The 14,646-nt window shown below is 29.8% G+C and overlaps 1 protein-coding gene across 1 annotated transcript in view; it reads left to right on the forward strand.

Annotated features, from left to right (window-relative positions):
- The window catches only part of LOC106682936 (ras-GEF domain-containing family member 1B), a gene marked incomplete at its 5' end in the record, with an annotated part of 139,453 nt that overhangs the window by 3,776 nt on the left and 121,031 nt on the right, over positions 1-14,646 (forward strand). The window contains one exon of the mRNA XM_024361331.2: positions 8,012-8,158. Coding sequence (XP_024217099.1) covers positions 8,012-8,158 — 147 coding nt within the window. The remainder of the gene's footprint in view (positions 1-8,011; positions 8,159-14,646) is intronic.

Consider the following 14,646-nt stretch of genomic DNA (forward strand, 5'->3'; position numbering starts at 1 on the left):
TATAGGTTATTAATATTATTAATGTTGAATTGAACAAATAAAGGATCTGTGAGATCCTACCTCACCAGTGGTTTCTTAAATCCCACATGATCAGTTAAAAATGAATTGCATTGTTTTACATTTTTCCTCTAAAAGTTTATAATTTATTCTAATAAAGTTCCATTTGAAAAACTATTTTAGTTACGCTATATTTATTTCATAATACACTGGATTTTTTCACGCTCGATTATTTTCCAATCCCTCTTAGCTGCTGTCTCTATTTTTAATAAGGTAAATTATTAAAATCTTTCATATTTCATTGTTTTCACAATTGAAAATAAAAAGAGATTATTTAAAAAAAAATAAGAGTACTTCAGATACATTTTTTTGAAAATTCGGCATTTAAGCCCTGACATACTATTTTATTAATGAGGATACCTAACTGATATAAAAGACTAATTTATTTTACGTTGACATATCGAGTTAACCCAAATCGTTGAGTTGTTTTCGATAAAATAAAATAAAATTGAAAATTTTATTTATTTCTTTTAAGGCTGTTCAAATACACAAACACAAACTACAAAAATGATTATTTGGCTTAAACCGTGGGAGATCTTAAAACATGTATTTCCGTAGAAAACTCAAATTCAAGATTTTTCACGATTATAATACTTTTCTATATATTACATACTTACTTACTACATATTATGAATCATTAGACAATGTTGGCCATGATCACATTGTGAGCTCACTGAAGGTGAGGGGTGTGTCGCCGGGTCTTAGAAATGTGATTTCGGCTCTCCTTACTAAGAACAACATCAAAATAAACGTAGGTGCCCACTCAACAAGCCAAATCAGAGTAAAGCGTGGAGTTCCTCAAGGCTTCTTAGGATGCACATTCTCGGGAAAGCTACAGTTCAACGAGGATCCGGTGACAAAGTTGAATATGAATTTGGATAAGCTTGTCACCTCGTGCTTGCTTAAGCCCGAGCAGAAGGTCAACATTGTCAACCAGTACGTGTTCCTGGGTCTTACATACCCTCTCCAGACCGCTCCCCTCACAAAGCTACGTCCTGAAATCCTGGATGGCATCGACACAATGATTCGCAGAAGTGTTAAAGCCATTATAGGGCTCCCTGCGAACACCTCCACGGCGATGTTGTATGCTCCGAGGAGGTACAGAGGCCTAGGCTTGATCCGCTGCCAATGGGAGGCTCCCCTTCAACACTGGTCCATTGCTCAGCGGCTGTCAAATGTACCCGATGCTCTGTTCCAGTCCACTTTCGATTGTTCAGCTGAGATTGCTGAATATGCCGATAGATTGGGCGTTGATCAGGGGCATCGGAGTGTGAAAGCTCTACGACAGACGCTACGTGAAAATGCGTTCGAGGAATGGGCTTACTGCAGGTGGCAGAGCATTGGAGTACGCCATTTCAAAGAGACCCCGAGAGCAAATAAGTTTATATACGATAAACAAATACTTACGGGCTCTGAATGGTCCAATGCCCTGAAATTGAATATAAATTATGCACCCCTACGTGGAGTACCAGGTGTCAGCGGACAGGATAGAGAAGTTGGGTCCCCTTCTGAGAGCCGGAAACACCAGCACATGTGCTGGGGAATGCCCCAACAACTCCCTCCTCATAACACGCCGACATCATAGAGTAAAATACGAGCTAATGAAGCTCCTAAAAGAAAGAGATTTTGCCTGCTTTGACGAGGTCTACTGCGTAGATACGGATGGATCCAGAAGATATGCGGATATTGTTGCTTTCCCTAAGAAGGGGAAGTCGGCAATCATTCTAGATCCCACCGTGAGATATGAAAATAACGACCTTGGCCAGGCAAATAAGGTAGATAGAGAAAAGAAGGAAATCTACGATAAATGTATCCCTTTCCTCAAGGAGAAGTTCCGTGAGGGCTTCGGAGAACGAGACTTCAACGTGAGAGCCCTCTGGTTTGGAGCCCGTGGAACGATTCCCAGCACAACTAGGAGCTTCATGGAGGAGCTCGGGTTCGATGTCCAGGACGTGGCTAGGGTGACAGAAAATATAATACTTGACTCCCTGGGAATCATACACCACCACACGCATGGAAATTAATGAGTATGGGAGTTTATCCAGAAGTGGGATGGCATGCATGCATCGCATATCTTATTTGTTGTTTTAGTTATAATTTTTTATTGTTTTAAATATTTTAATATTTAATATATAGGGGAATTTGTTGATCAAATAAAATAGGGGTTGTGAAATAGAAGGGAAAGATAAAAAATAGGAATAAATCGAAAAACTTGTAGTTAGTTTGTAGACTAGTATTGATTGTAAAAGAAAAGTGTGGAAGAAAAAAAATGTTATAAAATATGTATTATATAAAAATATGTAACGTATATCTGTCCAGTCACGGATGGATCAGTATGTTGTGTAATGTAGCAACCTGATGTATTTGGGCAGCATGAATGGATAAAATAGATAAGTCAAAGTACGAAGAAGGAGGTCTTAAGCTTTTGACCAGCAGGGTATATCCGATACTGACTAACCATGATATATTTGCACATATATTGGCATACACTTTAATAGATCAGTTTAGTAATTAACATTAATTTTAATAACTTAAACACTTCTTTTTTTTTAAAGATTGTAACATTGCATATTTTATCAAATCCTTTCAGCTCAAGTACTTCAAACAATTGTCAATGCTTCAATGTTGCTACAAGGGAAAAAACAGCTTCGGTTATTATTACTCTTATGAATACAATTTAAAAAATGAAAACAAATTAAAATTATATAAAGAATAAAGGATTTATTTAAATTTTATTTCTACTTTTTGCATCACGAAAATACTGATTATTAATTGCAGCAATTAGCTATGTTAAAGATACGCTATTAAAAATTTATTATTTGTTGCATTTATTAAGATGTCATATCATCAATAGAATTTACTCAAGTTTTCAGTTACAATAAATAAGATTGGAAGGAAAGTAGCAATTGGAGGATAGGTCCTAAGCTCTTCCCCTGGGGTACGCCCTCCTATATTTCCGACTTCTCGGAAAGTTAAGCCATCTTCCTATTGATTCCTTCCTCTATGAACGTGAGATGGAATTTTTTTTTAGAAGGTTCCTCTGTTCTTTTGAGAATAATGATATGCTCTGGATCATTTTTAAATATACTGTCCAACAATAACTGAAGTATTTTTCTCATTCCCTATAAATAAGAATAAAAATTATAATAATCTTGTAAATTTTTACTACATACGAATATATAGAGTAAAAGAAAGCTTTTCCAGTAAAACAAGCTTTTCCAAAAAAAAAAAAAAAAAAATATTACAAAAAGAAGATAAAAAACTAGAAACTAAAATTAAAAAATACCTTAGATATTCTGAACAGAAGGAACTTTGTAATTATGGCTTGAATTTCTCACTTTTCAAATTTGCTTCCAAAATATATACATATCTCAGGATATATCAATTATTATGTGTGTTTTCTATTTTATATATTATTTATCGGAATTTTTTGTAAATTTTTTTTTTCTCATTTAAATCAAAACAATGCTTCATGATTAATACAATTTTCATTTTTTTACACAGCTTCAAAAAATAATCTCATTTATTTAAAAAAATGGCGAAAACTGATGTAGTGTTGTAAACTTTGGGGTGCGGATTCCTATGCAAAACAATTATAATAATATTTTAACCTTTTTTTGTTTTATTTGTACTAACCTAAACATCCATATTATCAATTGTTAAATTTTTATATACTTGGTATAATATAATATTTGGCGGTAATAATTACATATTAAAAAAATAAAAATCAAATATAGCACTCACATTTAAAAACGAGAAATAAGAGTAGATTAAATTCTGCTGGAATGTGCTGAATAGGTATCTTATTAAAATCTGCTCTAAAAATATATTGTAATAAAAAACCTACTGAATTATTGCTGCTTAAAAAACTCAATTTCACATAATGCGTCACTAATAAAATATTATAACAGATTCACGAAATTGTTTTAATTCCTTGACGCTCCTAAATAAAATAATTTAAATATAATTTTTTTCAATTTCTTGAGCCTGGTATTTATTCATTAAATAAATCAAATGCCTTGTTTAGTCTCAACACTGTTTATTATATCAATAGTCCAACGTTTCAGCCAATTCGGCCTTCCTCAAGAATCTTTACAGGCTATAAATATATTAGTGATAGTGTAGATTAATCGAAAATTAAAAGTTTTAAAAAATAATTATATTTTGAAAAAATAGGGTAATTTTGACTTATAAATAATGGCTAGGGCAGAATAGCCTGCAAAACATTTTTAAATTTTGATGAGAGGTGAGAATTTATATTTGAAGATTGTATTTGAGGAGGGCCGAAACGTTGGACTATAGATATAATAAAGAGTGTGAGACTTAACAAGGATACCATTTGATTTATTTAATAAATAAAATAATTTATTTTTATCTTAATTAAATTGCAAATATTATCTTTTTCCACTTTGCTTACAATTAAACCTTCGAGGTTTGGGGCTTGGAATAGTTGAGACATATCCTTCAGTTGAAGAAAGCTTTGGGAATATCAAAGAGATGTAGAAAGCTGTAGAGGCGAAGAACATAAGCGGGTAGTATTTTTCCAGAGGCGTGGTGATTTCTCAAACAGTCCCTTTTCCAGCTCACGTCCCGGTTTTCTTTGTCCCGGAAAAGAAACATCTCCACTGTGGAGTAGGCTAGGCTTTTGTACACTGTCATCTGTTTCTTTTACTGACCTCTAGGAGTCAATATTTCCACTCCTTGCTGTAAAAATATTGACTATGTTCTTGATATTTATGTTTCTTAATCCTATTGTTACAGCTTACTGTGAAATACCCACTCTTCGGTTTTTCTTTTTTTTTTTTTTCTTCTATTTTTACTTTGTTATTACATGTTTATTGTTCATATGAGACGAATATTTTTTAAAACACAGTCATAATAAACAGTGTTTTGTTCTCATTGTATTTTTTTAATCTTAAATCACAAGTCAACTCATTTAAAATTTTTTGTAACCTACGTACAAAATATGTTTGTAATTATTTAAAATTTATATAAAATTAAATTTTTTTTGTTACTTAACAACTTCCTTTGCCCCCTTTAATCTTTTAGTTTAACTAAAAAAAAAACAAGTGGAAGTCTAAATATCAGGCGATAATATTTAAAATTAGTGAAAATTACGCTTAATGCATTTTCTCTGTAATATTAAGGCAATTAAAAAAAACATATTATTATTATTATTTTTATTTAAAGCTTAAATTAATTAAAGACAATTTTTTTCTATTATTTTAAAAATTGTTTTAAAAATTTATTGTAAATAAAGAAAAAACATTGCATAAAAACTAAATAAGGGAGATAGTAGTACATGGTCCAGTGCTTCTTTTGTTCACATTTGCTCTTACCCCAACAAAAAAAAGTTTAAGAGAAAGTTGAGACCTAAGAGCTTTCAAAATATTGTGACTATTAATACTTAATCCATTAATTAACTCTGTATAGCTTCAACATATCCTACGAAAATTGGAAAAATGCTGCAGATTTTATGAATTGCGCTCAATGGATTTAGGTAATGAAGTTGGCCACTACTATCTGCTACCAAAGTCTTGAGGGTAATAATATTCTTAAGGAAGACATATGCCTAGGTTTTTCCTGTATCTCAGTACTATAACATGATAATAACTTTCTAAAAAGACGTTTTTTTTTATAATTAATTTATATTATATTTAACTAAACCAATGGCATAGGTAGTGTTATAAAGAGAAGGCGGGAGTGAAGATAATAATATTTTCTATTTTTTGCTTAATATGTTGGATGTTTTTTGCTATCCCAAATCGCCCTATATTTGTGGCAGCCTCACAACAGCTTTGTTATACTCGGAGAGGCAGCGAACCTCGAGATTGGTAGAGACACCATGAGGGATTGGGTGAAGAGGGCTGATGGATGTGGAGAAATGAAAGCGAATTTCTTTTAAGGGAGGAAACAAATTATTTCGAGGGACCTGCCTAAAGAAATAATAGCTCACAGCAAGGACCCATGCTCCCCTTCTAATACTGCCATCGCTTCTGCCCGGCCTAACCTCCATTTTTTCTCCATAGTATGTATATATAACATATGTTCTCAGTTATATATAATGTTATAAAATGATTTTTTAAAAAATACATTGTTTCAGACTTATCATTTTATAATTTTATGATATTCTTAATTGATCAAAATAGAGATTTATTTTTCATGCCTAGAAATGTTTTTTTATAAACTTTTGATGTCCAGAAAGGACATCTTCCTTCAACATTAGCAGACCTGATGAAGGTATAAAACATAGGCCAAAACGTAGGCAAAATAAGAATAATGTTTAAACATTAGCTTGTTTTCTTCACTGGCCACATCAACTCAATATAATTGCAATAATCAGTATTATTTTAAAAATTGTTATAATCCAGAAAGACAAAAGTGAAGTAGAAATAAACTGGTATTAAAAACATTAGAAGCCGTGTAAAAGCCACATAATTAAAATTTATAAGGCAAGGTTTCGGATAGCTAGATTTGACTGAATTAGAAATAAAAGATTAAGAGAAGAAGCAGGGGAGGAACCACAAATGAAAAATAATAATACATAATAATTTATGTGGTTTGGCCAGAATGTAATTTATGTAGCCAAACCACCTAAAAATATGTGGGTAGCAAAGACTTTTCGCTCAGTCATTAATTTGGTAATTTGGACGACTGAAAAATGAATGGATGACAAAACATATATGAATCACTCTAGATGCTGTGATCTAATCAAGGAGTTAATCGTGAAACGAGAAGCGCTTTTAAGAAATGGATCAAGACATCCTGACATAATAAGGTTTATGGCTCAGTTAAAGACGTAGAAGAGCATCCAGATAGAAAATATTTCAAAAAATTTATTCAGTTTTGTCTGAAACCATTTTGATAATTAATCAACATATTTTCCTATGTTTTTATACGCGCTTAGAACTAATGTTTATTGATTTTTTTTTTTTAAATTTGTCATTTTACACTCTGAAGACAAATGACCTTGTACATATAAAGAAATAACTATAGTAACTTTTTGTTTCCGGTCGTGTCGACTTACTGCCCAGAGTGAACGAGGACAAAGCTTTGAAGATACTTTGCTGTGGCCTGGAGCTTGGTCCCAGTCCAGGGCTTGGTCCAAGTCAAAGTTTCAAAGTCTCCAATCTAGGGCTACCCTCAACTTGTATTCTTGTCAGGTTTCTGATTTTCCTAAACATTTGACTTTTATTCCCCTTAGCTTTGTTTTTAAAAATTTCTTGTCTAATATTTTATCAAGTTTTATAAAACTTAAAATGCATTTTTTTTTTCAAGTTTCAATATTTAGTAGGATTCAACAATAATTTATTAAACTAATCTTTTTAGTTTCAAATTTGAAGCTCTACCCTACCACATTTTTATTTATTTATATTGCTACAAAAAAACAGTATGTCTACGTAGAATGCAAAACTTAAAAAATTTTAATTTTTAGTTGTAATATTTTTTTTTTATATATGGAACATTTTATTTGATTTAAACAAATTTTTCAGTTAGGGGTTTAAAAAGAATGTTATAACGGGATCTCTTAAATCAAATTAGCTATTAATACTATTATGGATAATTCCTTCACTGGATACTATCCTATGTTTCAACTCATACATCATATTATATATTGTATTTTGTTATAAAGTTTTATCCTTCAATAAATAAATTTAAAAAAAAAAAGAATTTTATTGCCAAGTTACCGATCCGAACCTATTTGATGAAGGTTAAAACTGACATTTCATCCAACTTTTCAAGGATAAGAAAGAAAGTATCTTACCTTATACCCAATGAATATTTTCCAGTTTTGTGCATAAGAACCAATCATTAAGAATTATTGTTATCTCCATCAAAATAAGTTTTTTATGTTTGAACATTATTTTGTATAAATTTTGCAGTATTTACCTTTTTAAAGTGATCTCTGTACCTTTTTTAACATTCGCCGTTATTATTATACTTTTTGTTACAGCAAATGAAGAGCAAAAAATACCGCGTTAAAGTCTTGGAATTTTGGATTGAGACTGCGCGAGAGTGCTTCAACATCGGAAACTTTAACTCCCTCATGGCCATAATTGCTGGTCTGAACAAGACACCTGTGTCAAGGCTCAAGAAAACAGTGAGTAAATTTATTATGTTTATGTATAATTATATTTTTATTTTAATTATTAAAGGATATTATCTCCCAAGAAAGAAAAACTGAATTTTATTGATAAAAATTGTGTCGTTGTTCTATTTGTCAGACCGATTGCCCATAAACGTCTTAAGATCATTATGAACTATTAATTAGCTCGAAATGGCCTACAAAGCGAATCGTAATTGAGATGAGATATCCTATTATTGCCAGCTATTACCGCTAAAGACATGAGCGAGCTGAGTAACTGAAGATTATAAAAGAATAATGTTGATTATCGCAACCTCGGTTACCTCAAGTGTCTGACCAATTCATAAGACAAGGACATTCCGAGCTACAACCAAGTTCAATTCGCCTACTGCCGAGAATATCGGATCAGCAGTACTACAGGGGTCTATTTTAAGTGCTGTATTGTGTTGTCTGTATTGAACAGATACACTCCGACGATTGTTTCCAACTTTAGTGAATCCTCGAATCAGAGGTACCATATAATAATATATACGACTTTCTCAATTGAAAAAACTATAATAACTTATTATTTTTTGGAGTAGGTTTATCATATAGTAAAGAAAAGTTTTCCTATCTGGTAAAATTTCAAGTTCATATTTTTGATGGAAATACACTTTTTAGGACCCAATTAAACATTACTCGCAAAATGTCTGAGGGTGTCTGATTTTTTTTAATATCATAAAACATAGCTGATAATTAACATTTTTTTCTTATGATTATATTTGTTTTATTATATAATTTAAATTTTATATTTCGTCCTTTCAATTCATGTTATATTTGTGATAGTTTTTTTTATGATTTTAGAAATTTAAAGAATAATTCTTTTTTAATAAGTCTAGAAGAGAGCTGGGTCTGTTTGTATGTGTCTGTAAACAGCCTAGTTTCAAAACAAAAATCAAAATTAAAATCAGGTATTTGCCTTAACTGCAAATTTTTCGATAAAATGCACTGATCGAAAGTGATATCGATGTCTCCTCTTTTTTCCGATTTTTTCAAAAATGGCTTGAAATAATTTTACTAACTCGCTATATCAAAATAAAATCAAGTGATATCAGCTAAGTATATAAGTTATCTAAGCTAAGTATACTCATATATTCTAACAGAGCTTGGATGGTGCATAAAAAAAAAATCATCTTTATTTCATATATTTGAAGTAATTAACCATTTAGCTTTTTTAATAGCAATAGAAAATGGATGCATATGTACTATGAAATAATTTGATAATTAATTGAAGGAGAAAAAATGGAGAAATTGAGAAAGCAATTTTCATAATAGAAATCGGAGACAGCGTGTCCAATGTGTGTATTTCATTAAATTAGTGTATTCTTGGAGAGAACTAAGTTGATATTCGTTATTGACACCTGGAAAAATCCTAAAATACAATTTTTTAAAGCAATATATAAATATTGTAAGTAGTACATCGAGCACACCGTACCAATTTTTTTTTAGTGTCTGAAAAACGTTTCATTTATTTTTTTTTGCAGAGAGGTAAGAAATGACAATGTCTCTTCAATGGAAGGCTAATATTTAATTACTGAAACAATGCTATATAAAGCCGTTTAAGACACCGTTGGATAAAATATGGTTGTCTAAGAAGCGGCAGATCTCTTGCCGAAAGAATTATTTCATAAAGTTTATGTTGTTAAGAGAGATTCTATTCTTGAAGAAATTCATTAATTTTGATGGAGCGCCTAGCTAATGGAAGCGGTGGCACCGAGGGTTCCTTCAATGCTGGTGCTCCGAGCAAACTGGTCCCGGGCTCCAATGATAAATTATGTCCCCAATGTAAGGAGAATTAATTATTATTTATTCTGTATATTCAAAGCCGGGAGGTAGGTTTTTTTCCCGCCCATTTTGCCCCACCCTCGCGATTATATTGTGTGATGATGATCTAGACCTGAGAATATTTATGAGCATAATTTTAATAACTTCCGCGAACCCCAGATAATTAAAGTATGTTTTAAGCTAGAAATTTTCGAAGAGGAGTGAATATTCTGATAAATGAAGAAAAATATATACAATTTATTCTCCATTTTCTTTTCTAGGAAGTTAATTATATTATTTTATTTTTTATTCTAAGGTGAAGAAAACTTCCAATTATAATATTTTACTATTCTATATTTCTTTTATTTCTACAGTGTTTACGGACTTACGCCATACTCATGTACTCATATATTTGTCGATTTTATCAATTTACATTGTGAATTTATTCATTTATAAACATATAGTTTAAACATTTTATACAACCTCATTGTTTAGTAATAGTAAGGACATTATTTTAAATAATGTGGTTGTAAAAAATTTTTTAAACTGTATGTATATAAATGACAAACTTTCACAATGGAAATTGATAAAATTGACAAATATGATGATACAATAGTACATTTGTATGGGATAAATCCCTAAACGTTTTACAAGTGCAAAATATTGAATAGTAATATATTATAATTGGAAGTGTTCTTCACTTCAGCCTTAAAAAAATATTATAATCAACTCCCTAAAAAAGAAAATCCAGAATATTTTTTACAAGCAGTAAAAATGATTTAATGATATGTTTTAGGAAAGAATATACATTTTTTTAAATTTATTTCATACATAACGGTATTGTCATATAAAAGACACCCCAAGCTATTTATAATGTTATTATTATTGAATAATTTTTATTAATTAATATAATAAATTAATTTATTAAATTAATATTTTTTAAATAATCAAAACTGTAATAATATCTATGTAATTGAAGAATAACATTTACAAACAAATAACTAATATAATAATTCATGAACTTATTATAAATTGTTTTATTTACTTAATTTTTTATCTTTTGATTGGTTTCATGTAAAATATTTGTTCAGTAATATGTACGTTATAGTATCTCAATATTATTTATTTTCGTTTCTCTGTCTATTTTTCTTTTGTTAAGCTACTCCGATGCTCATTCTGTTTACTTTTACTGTAATCTAATTACATTTCAAGAAAACTCAGTGATTTTTATCGACATATTATGTCCATTGTTGGCAGAATTACTACTCTATGAGTAATATTCGTTCTCTATCTGGATATCATAAACACTGAAATTAAATTATACACAATTTATGTCAATATATTTTTAATATCCTTCATATCTCATGGGAATGCAGTTACAAAAATAAAAAAGAATAAAGAAAATTTACTGTGAGGAAAAATTTATTTCTTTCAAATAAAAGGTATTTTTTTCAGAATTATACTTTTAGCTTTAAAATATATGTTTTTTAAAAATATTTTATAACGAAATTTTTGTTGAATTTTTAAAGCTGTGAATGTGTATGTTTAAAAACTTTACCGTGAAGCTTAACTAAAGCGCCTACATTAGTTGAAGATTCCATCCCGCATGACTCAACGGAATAGCGGGTAATGACTTTAACAGACCCTTTAAATGATATTTCTAATTTCAATCACTATACAACCTTTAAAACAGCCATTTTACTAAAATTAATAATTTTGGGTGTCAAAGAAAAAAAATTAATTTAATTACATAACATACGTCTTGAATGTTGTATGATGTATACCTTATATCTTTCGAACGTCTCTTTTTCCATCTTGATGATGCTTGAAATGGCGAAACAGTCGTTAATTACATATAAATTGTTATTTGAGAGACTTAGGACATTGTGTTGAAATATTCTAATAAAATGTGAAACAGTATTATTTGTAAATAAAATTATATTAACCTATTCTACGTTCAGATCAAAAACTAAAACACTAAATAGTTCTTAGTATACTTATTTATCTCTTGGACGGGATACTCCGCCCACCACCTCAGCTTCTATGATTTAACTTTCTTTAATTAAACAATTGAAAAGGCATTTATTTTATTTTGTACAATTGTATTTTTTAAATAATTTTATTTAATACCATACCGGTGAGTCTTACAACGGTTGATATAACAGTTTCCTTTTTTTTCAGCAATTAATTATTGATTAGTATCGCTCAAAAGCCCCCTGACTATTTACAACGCTATAAGTATTAAACAATGGTGAAAAATAATGACGACTTATTTTTTAAAAAAATGAAATAAAATAAATAGATAAAAATAATAATTCTTGAGAAGTTGATAAATAAAGCAATGACATTAATTAGATTAAATAAAATAAATAATTTCGTTCTAATGAAAGGGAAGGTTAATTTGAAAAAAAAACGAAAAAAAATTGGTAGTATTGTATTTAATGTAAGTGTTGTATTTTTTTTCTTTTTTGTATAAAATGCCGTTTCCAGTAGCAGTGACCTGAGTATTGTATTAAAAATCGGAATAGTTGTTCTACTTTCCATTTACGATATAGCATTGCCAACCTTACGTAAGTTTGAGTTAGTTTGGTGTTAATAGCATGATTATAGGTAAGGCGGCGATCGAGATGAATTTCTTGGAATCTTACTGCTTCACTGGCAGGATTCTATGAACAATTGTTGAAAAGCTTATTTAAAAACATTTTTAAATTATAGAAACTGGAGAGAGACACAGTATCTCTAAAACTTCCAATATAGATTATAGTTTAATAAATAAATAACTATTGTTTATTAATTTTCGTCTTGAAGGCCAAAATTGGGAGGAAAAATGTAAAGTAATTAAAATCTATGGGTAAAATAAATATGTAATATGTAGTTTTTTGTAATTTCGTGTAATAAAGGTTAGCAGTTATTAAGAGAGCACTGTATCTGTTTGAAAGTTTCTGTATGAGTGCTTATAATATACTTTTTTTTTTAAATTTCTTATTGTATAAGATTTTTTTTGAAGTCACATTCAGCCACAGAATAAGAATGTCAATATACATATTTCTAGCGCTGAAATCAAAATTGTCTGACTTAGAGGGAATCGAACCCACAGTCTAAACCAGACTCTCTGGAACCTTCATCACAACTTGCACGGCTATCAGGTCCTCATACAGCATAATAAATATATTTTCAGCTGATCAGGACATCCCGATTCCTAAGTTCTTTTATTATTAACGGTAATATGTTTCTAGGTCAATTCTCTCCGTGCAATTTTGAGTATTGGCCAATGCAGACTACAAATTTAATTTAGGAAGGAATTATAACATTTGGAACCATCATACTTTCATTGAAGATTGGAAGATGTGGGAAATAACTTGTGGTTGATAGAGAAAAATAAGTTACCAACTAGTGGAAATAAAACATGTTTGTAACAAGTAGTTTATAGGAACAAAACAATTCAAGTATGTAATATTTTAAAACCCTGTTGGGTCGGGCTGATCCGTCAATACAGTATAAATCAATGGTTAAGTGGGGTAACCGGTTAATCTGAAATGTATGGAAAATACCTCGGTTGTTAATTTAATTCATATAATACATACATAAGATAAACATTTATATGATATACAAAATAATATATAGGTCTTTTGCATAATAGTATATAATGAAAATAATTTTTTTAGTCGTTTTAAAAGTATTATATATTTTAATTTAAAAAATAATTCTGATGCGTTGTTTCATTATAGTTTAATGATAGTACAATTCGTTTTTAATTATCTTCTTTCTGCAGAATAATACAGATTGCTTGAATACTGAAATATTATAGTAGAGCCTCATCTCCAATTAAAACCGATTTGATACTTTAATTGCTATATATGTTTTAATGAAAGAACTTGGAATTTCAAATTATCATTTGATCAACTTTATTAGAGAGTAATATAAATAGAATTCAAAAGCCAGTCATTTACATTAAAAGCGTACAAATTATAATGCATAAATTTTAAAAACGTGCTATAAAATTCAGATTAAATACACAGTACGGAATTTAGAAAATAACTATAACACAAATAAGTTTATAATAAATAAATAATAATTTATAATTTAATAATACATAACTTCTTATTGTGAAGGTTTAGTCCCTTCTGTAGTTAAATAGTTACCTTTATCCCATATTATTTTTGTTTATCACTTACTTATACAATTATAACCGTATATGGGCTATAAATATAGATTGTAAGTATGATTTACAATAAAAAATAAATAGAATGAAAAAGTTTATAAAATCCCTAAGGATTAGTTTGAAGATAATCCTAGTTTAATAAGGGTGAATCTTACCTCTGGTGGAGAAAGTTGGCCTATTAGGTGGATTTCCACCAAAGCTCCTTCTTCTAACTGGAAGCTATAATAAGGGAGCTTCCAATCCCTGAGATATAGAAGAAGAAGAGGATTGGGGAGTATCGGTAACCTAAATGGTCTTGAGGTGAGGGACAAAAGATTAAGGCGCTCTCGATGTAAATTTAACTCTGCAGTTTCCGCTAGATGATGAAGCTCATGAGATGCGGCGTATACATCTAATAAAACTATGTACAATAGATAAAAAAAATATTATTTATGTAATTTAGAGATCAAATTTTATTTTATAAAAGCAAATTTTTTAAATTTTTATTATCAAGGGGTAAATCTTAAGAAATTATAAAATTACTATATTATATCAATAT

The sequence above is a fragment of the Halyomorpha halys genome, unplaced genomic scaffold (genome assembly GCF_000696795.3).
Source record: "Halyomorpha halys isolate HHAL.00 unplaced genomic scaffold, Hhal_1.1 Scaffold453.1, whole genome shotgun sequence".
Taxonomy (NCBI): domain Eukaryota; kingdom Metazoa; phylum Arthropoda; class Insecta; order Hemiptera; family Pentatomidae; genus Halyomorpha; species Halyomorpha halys.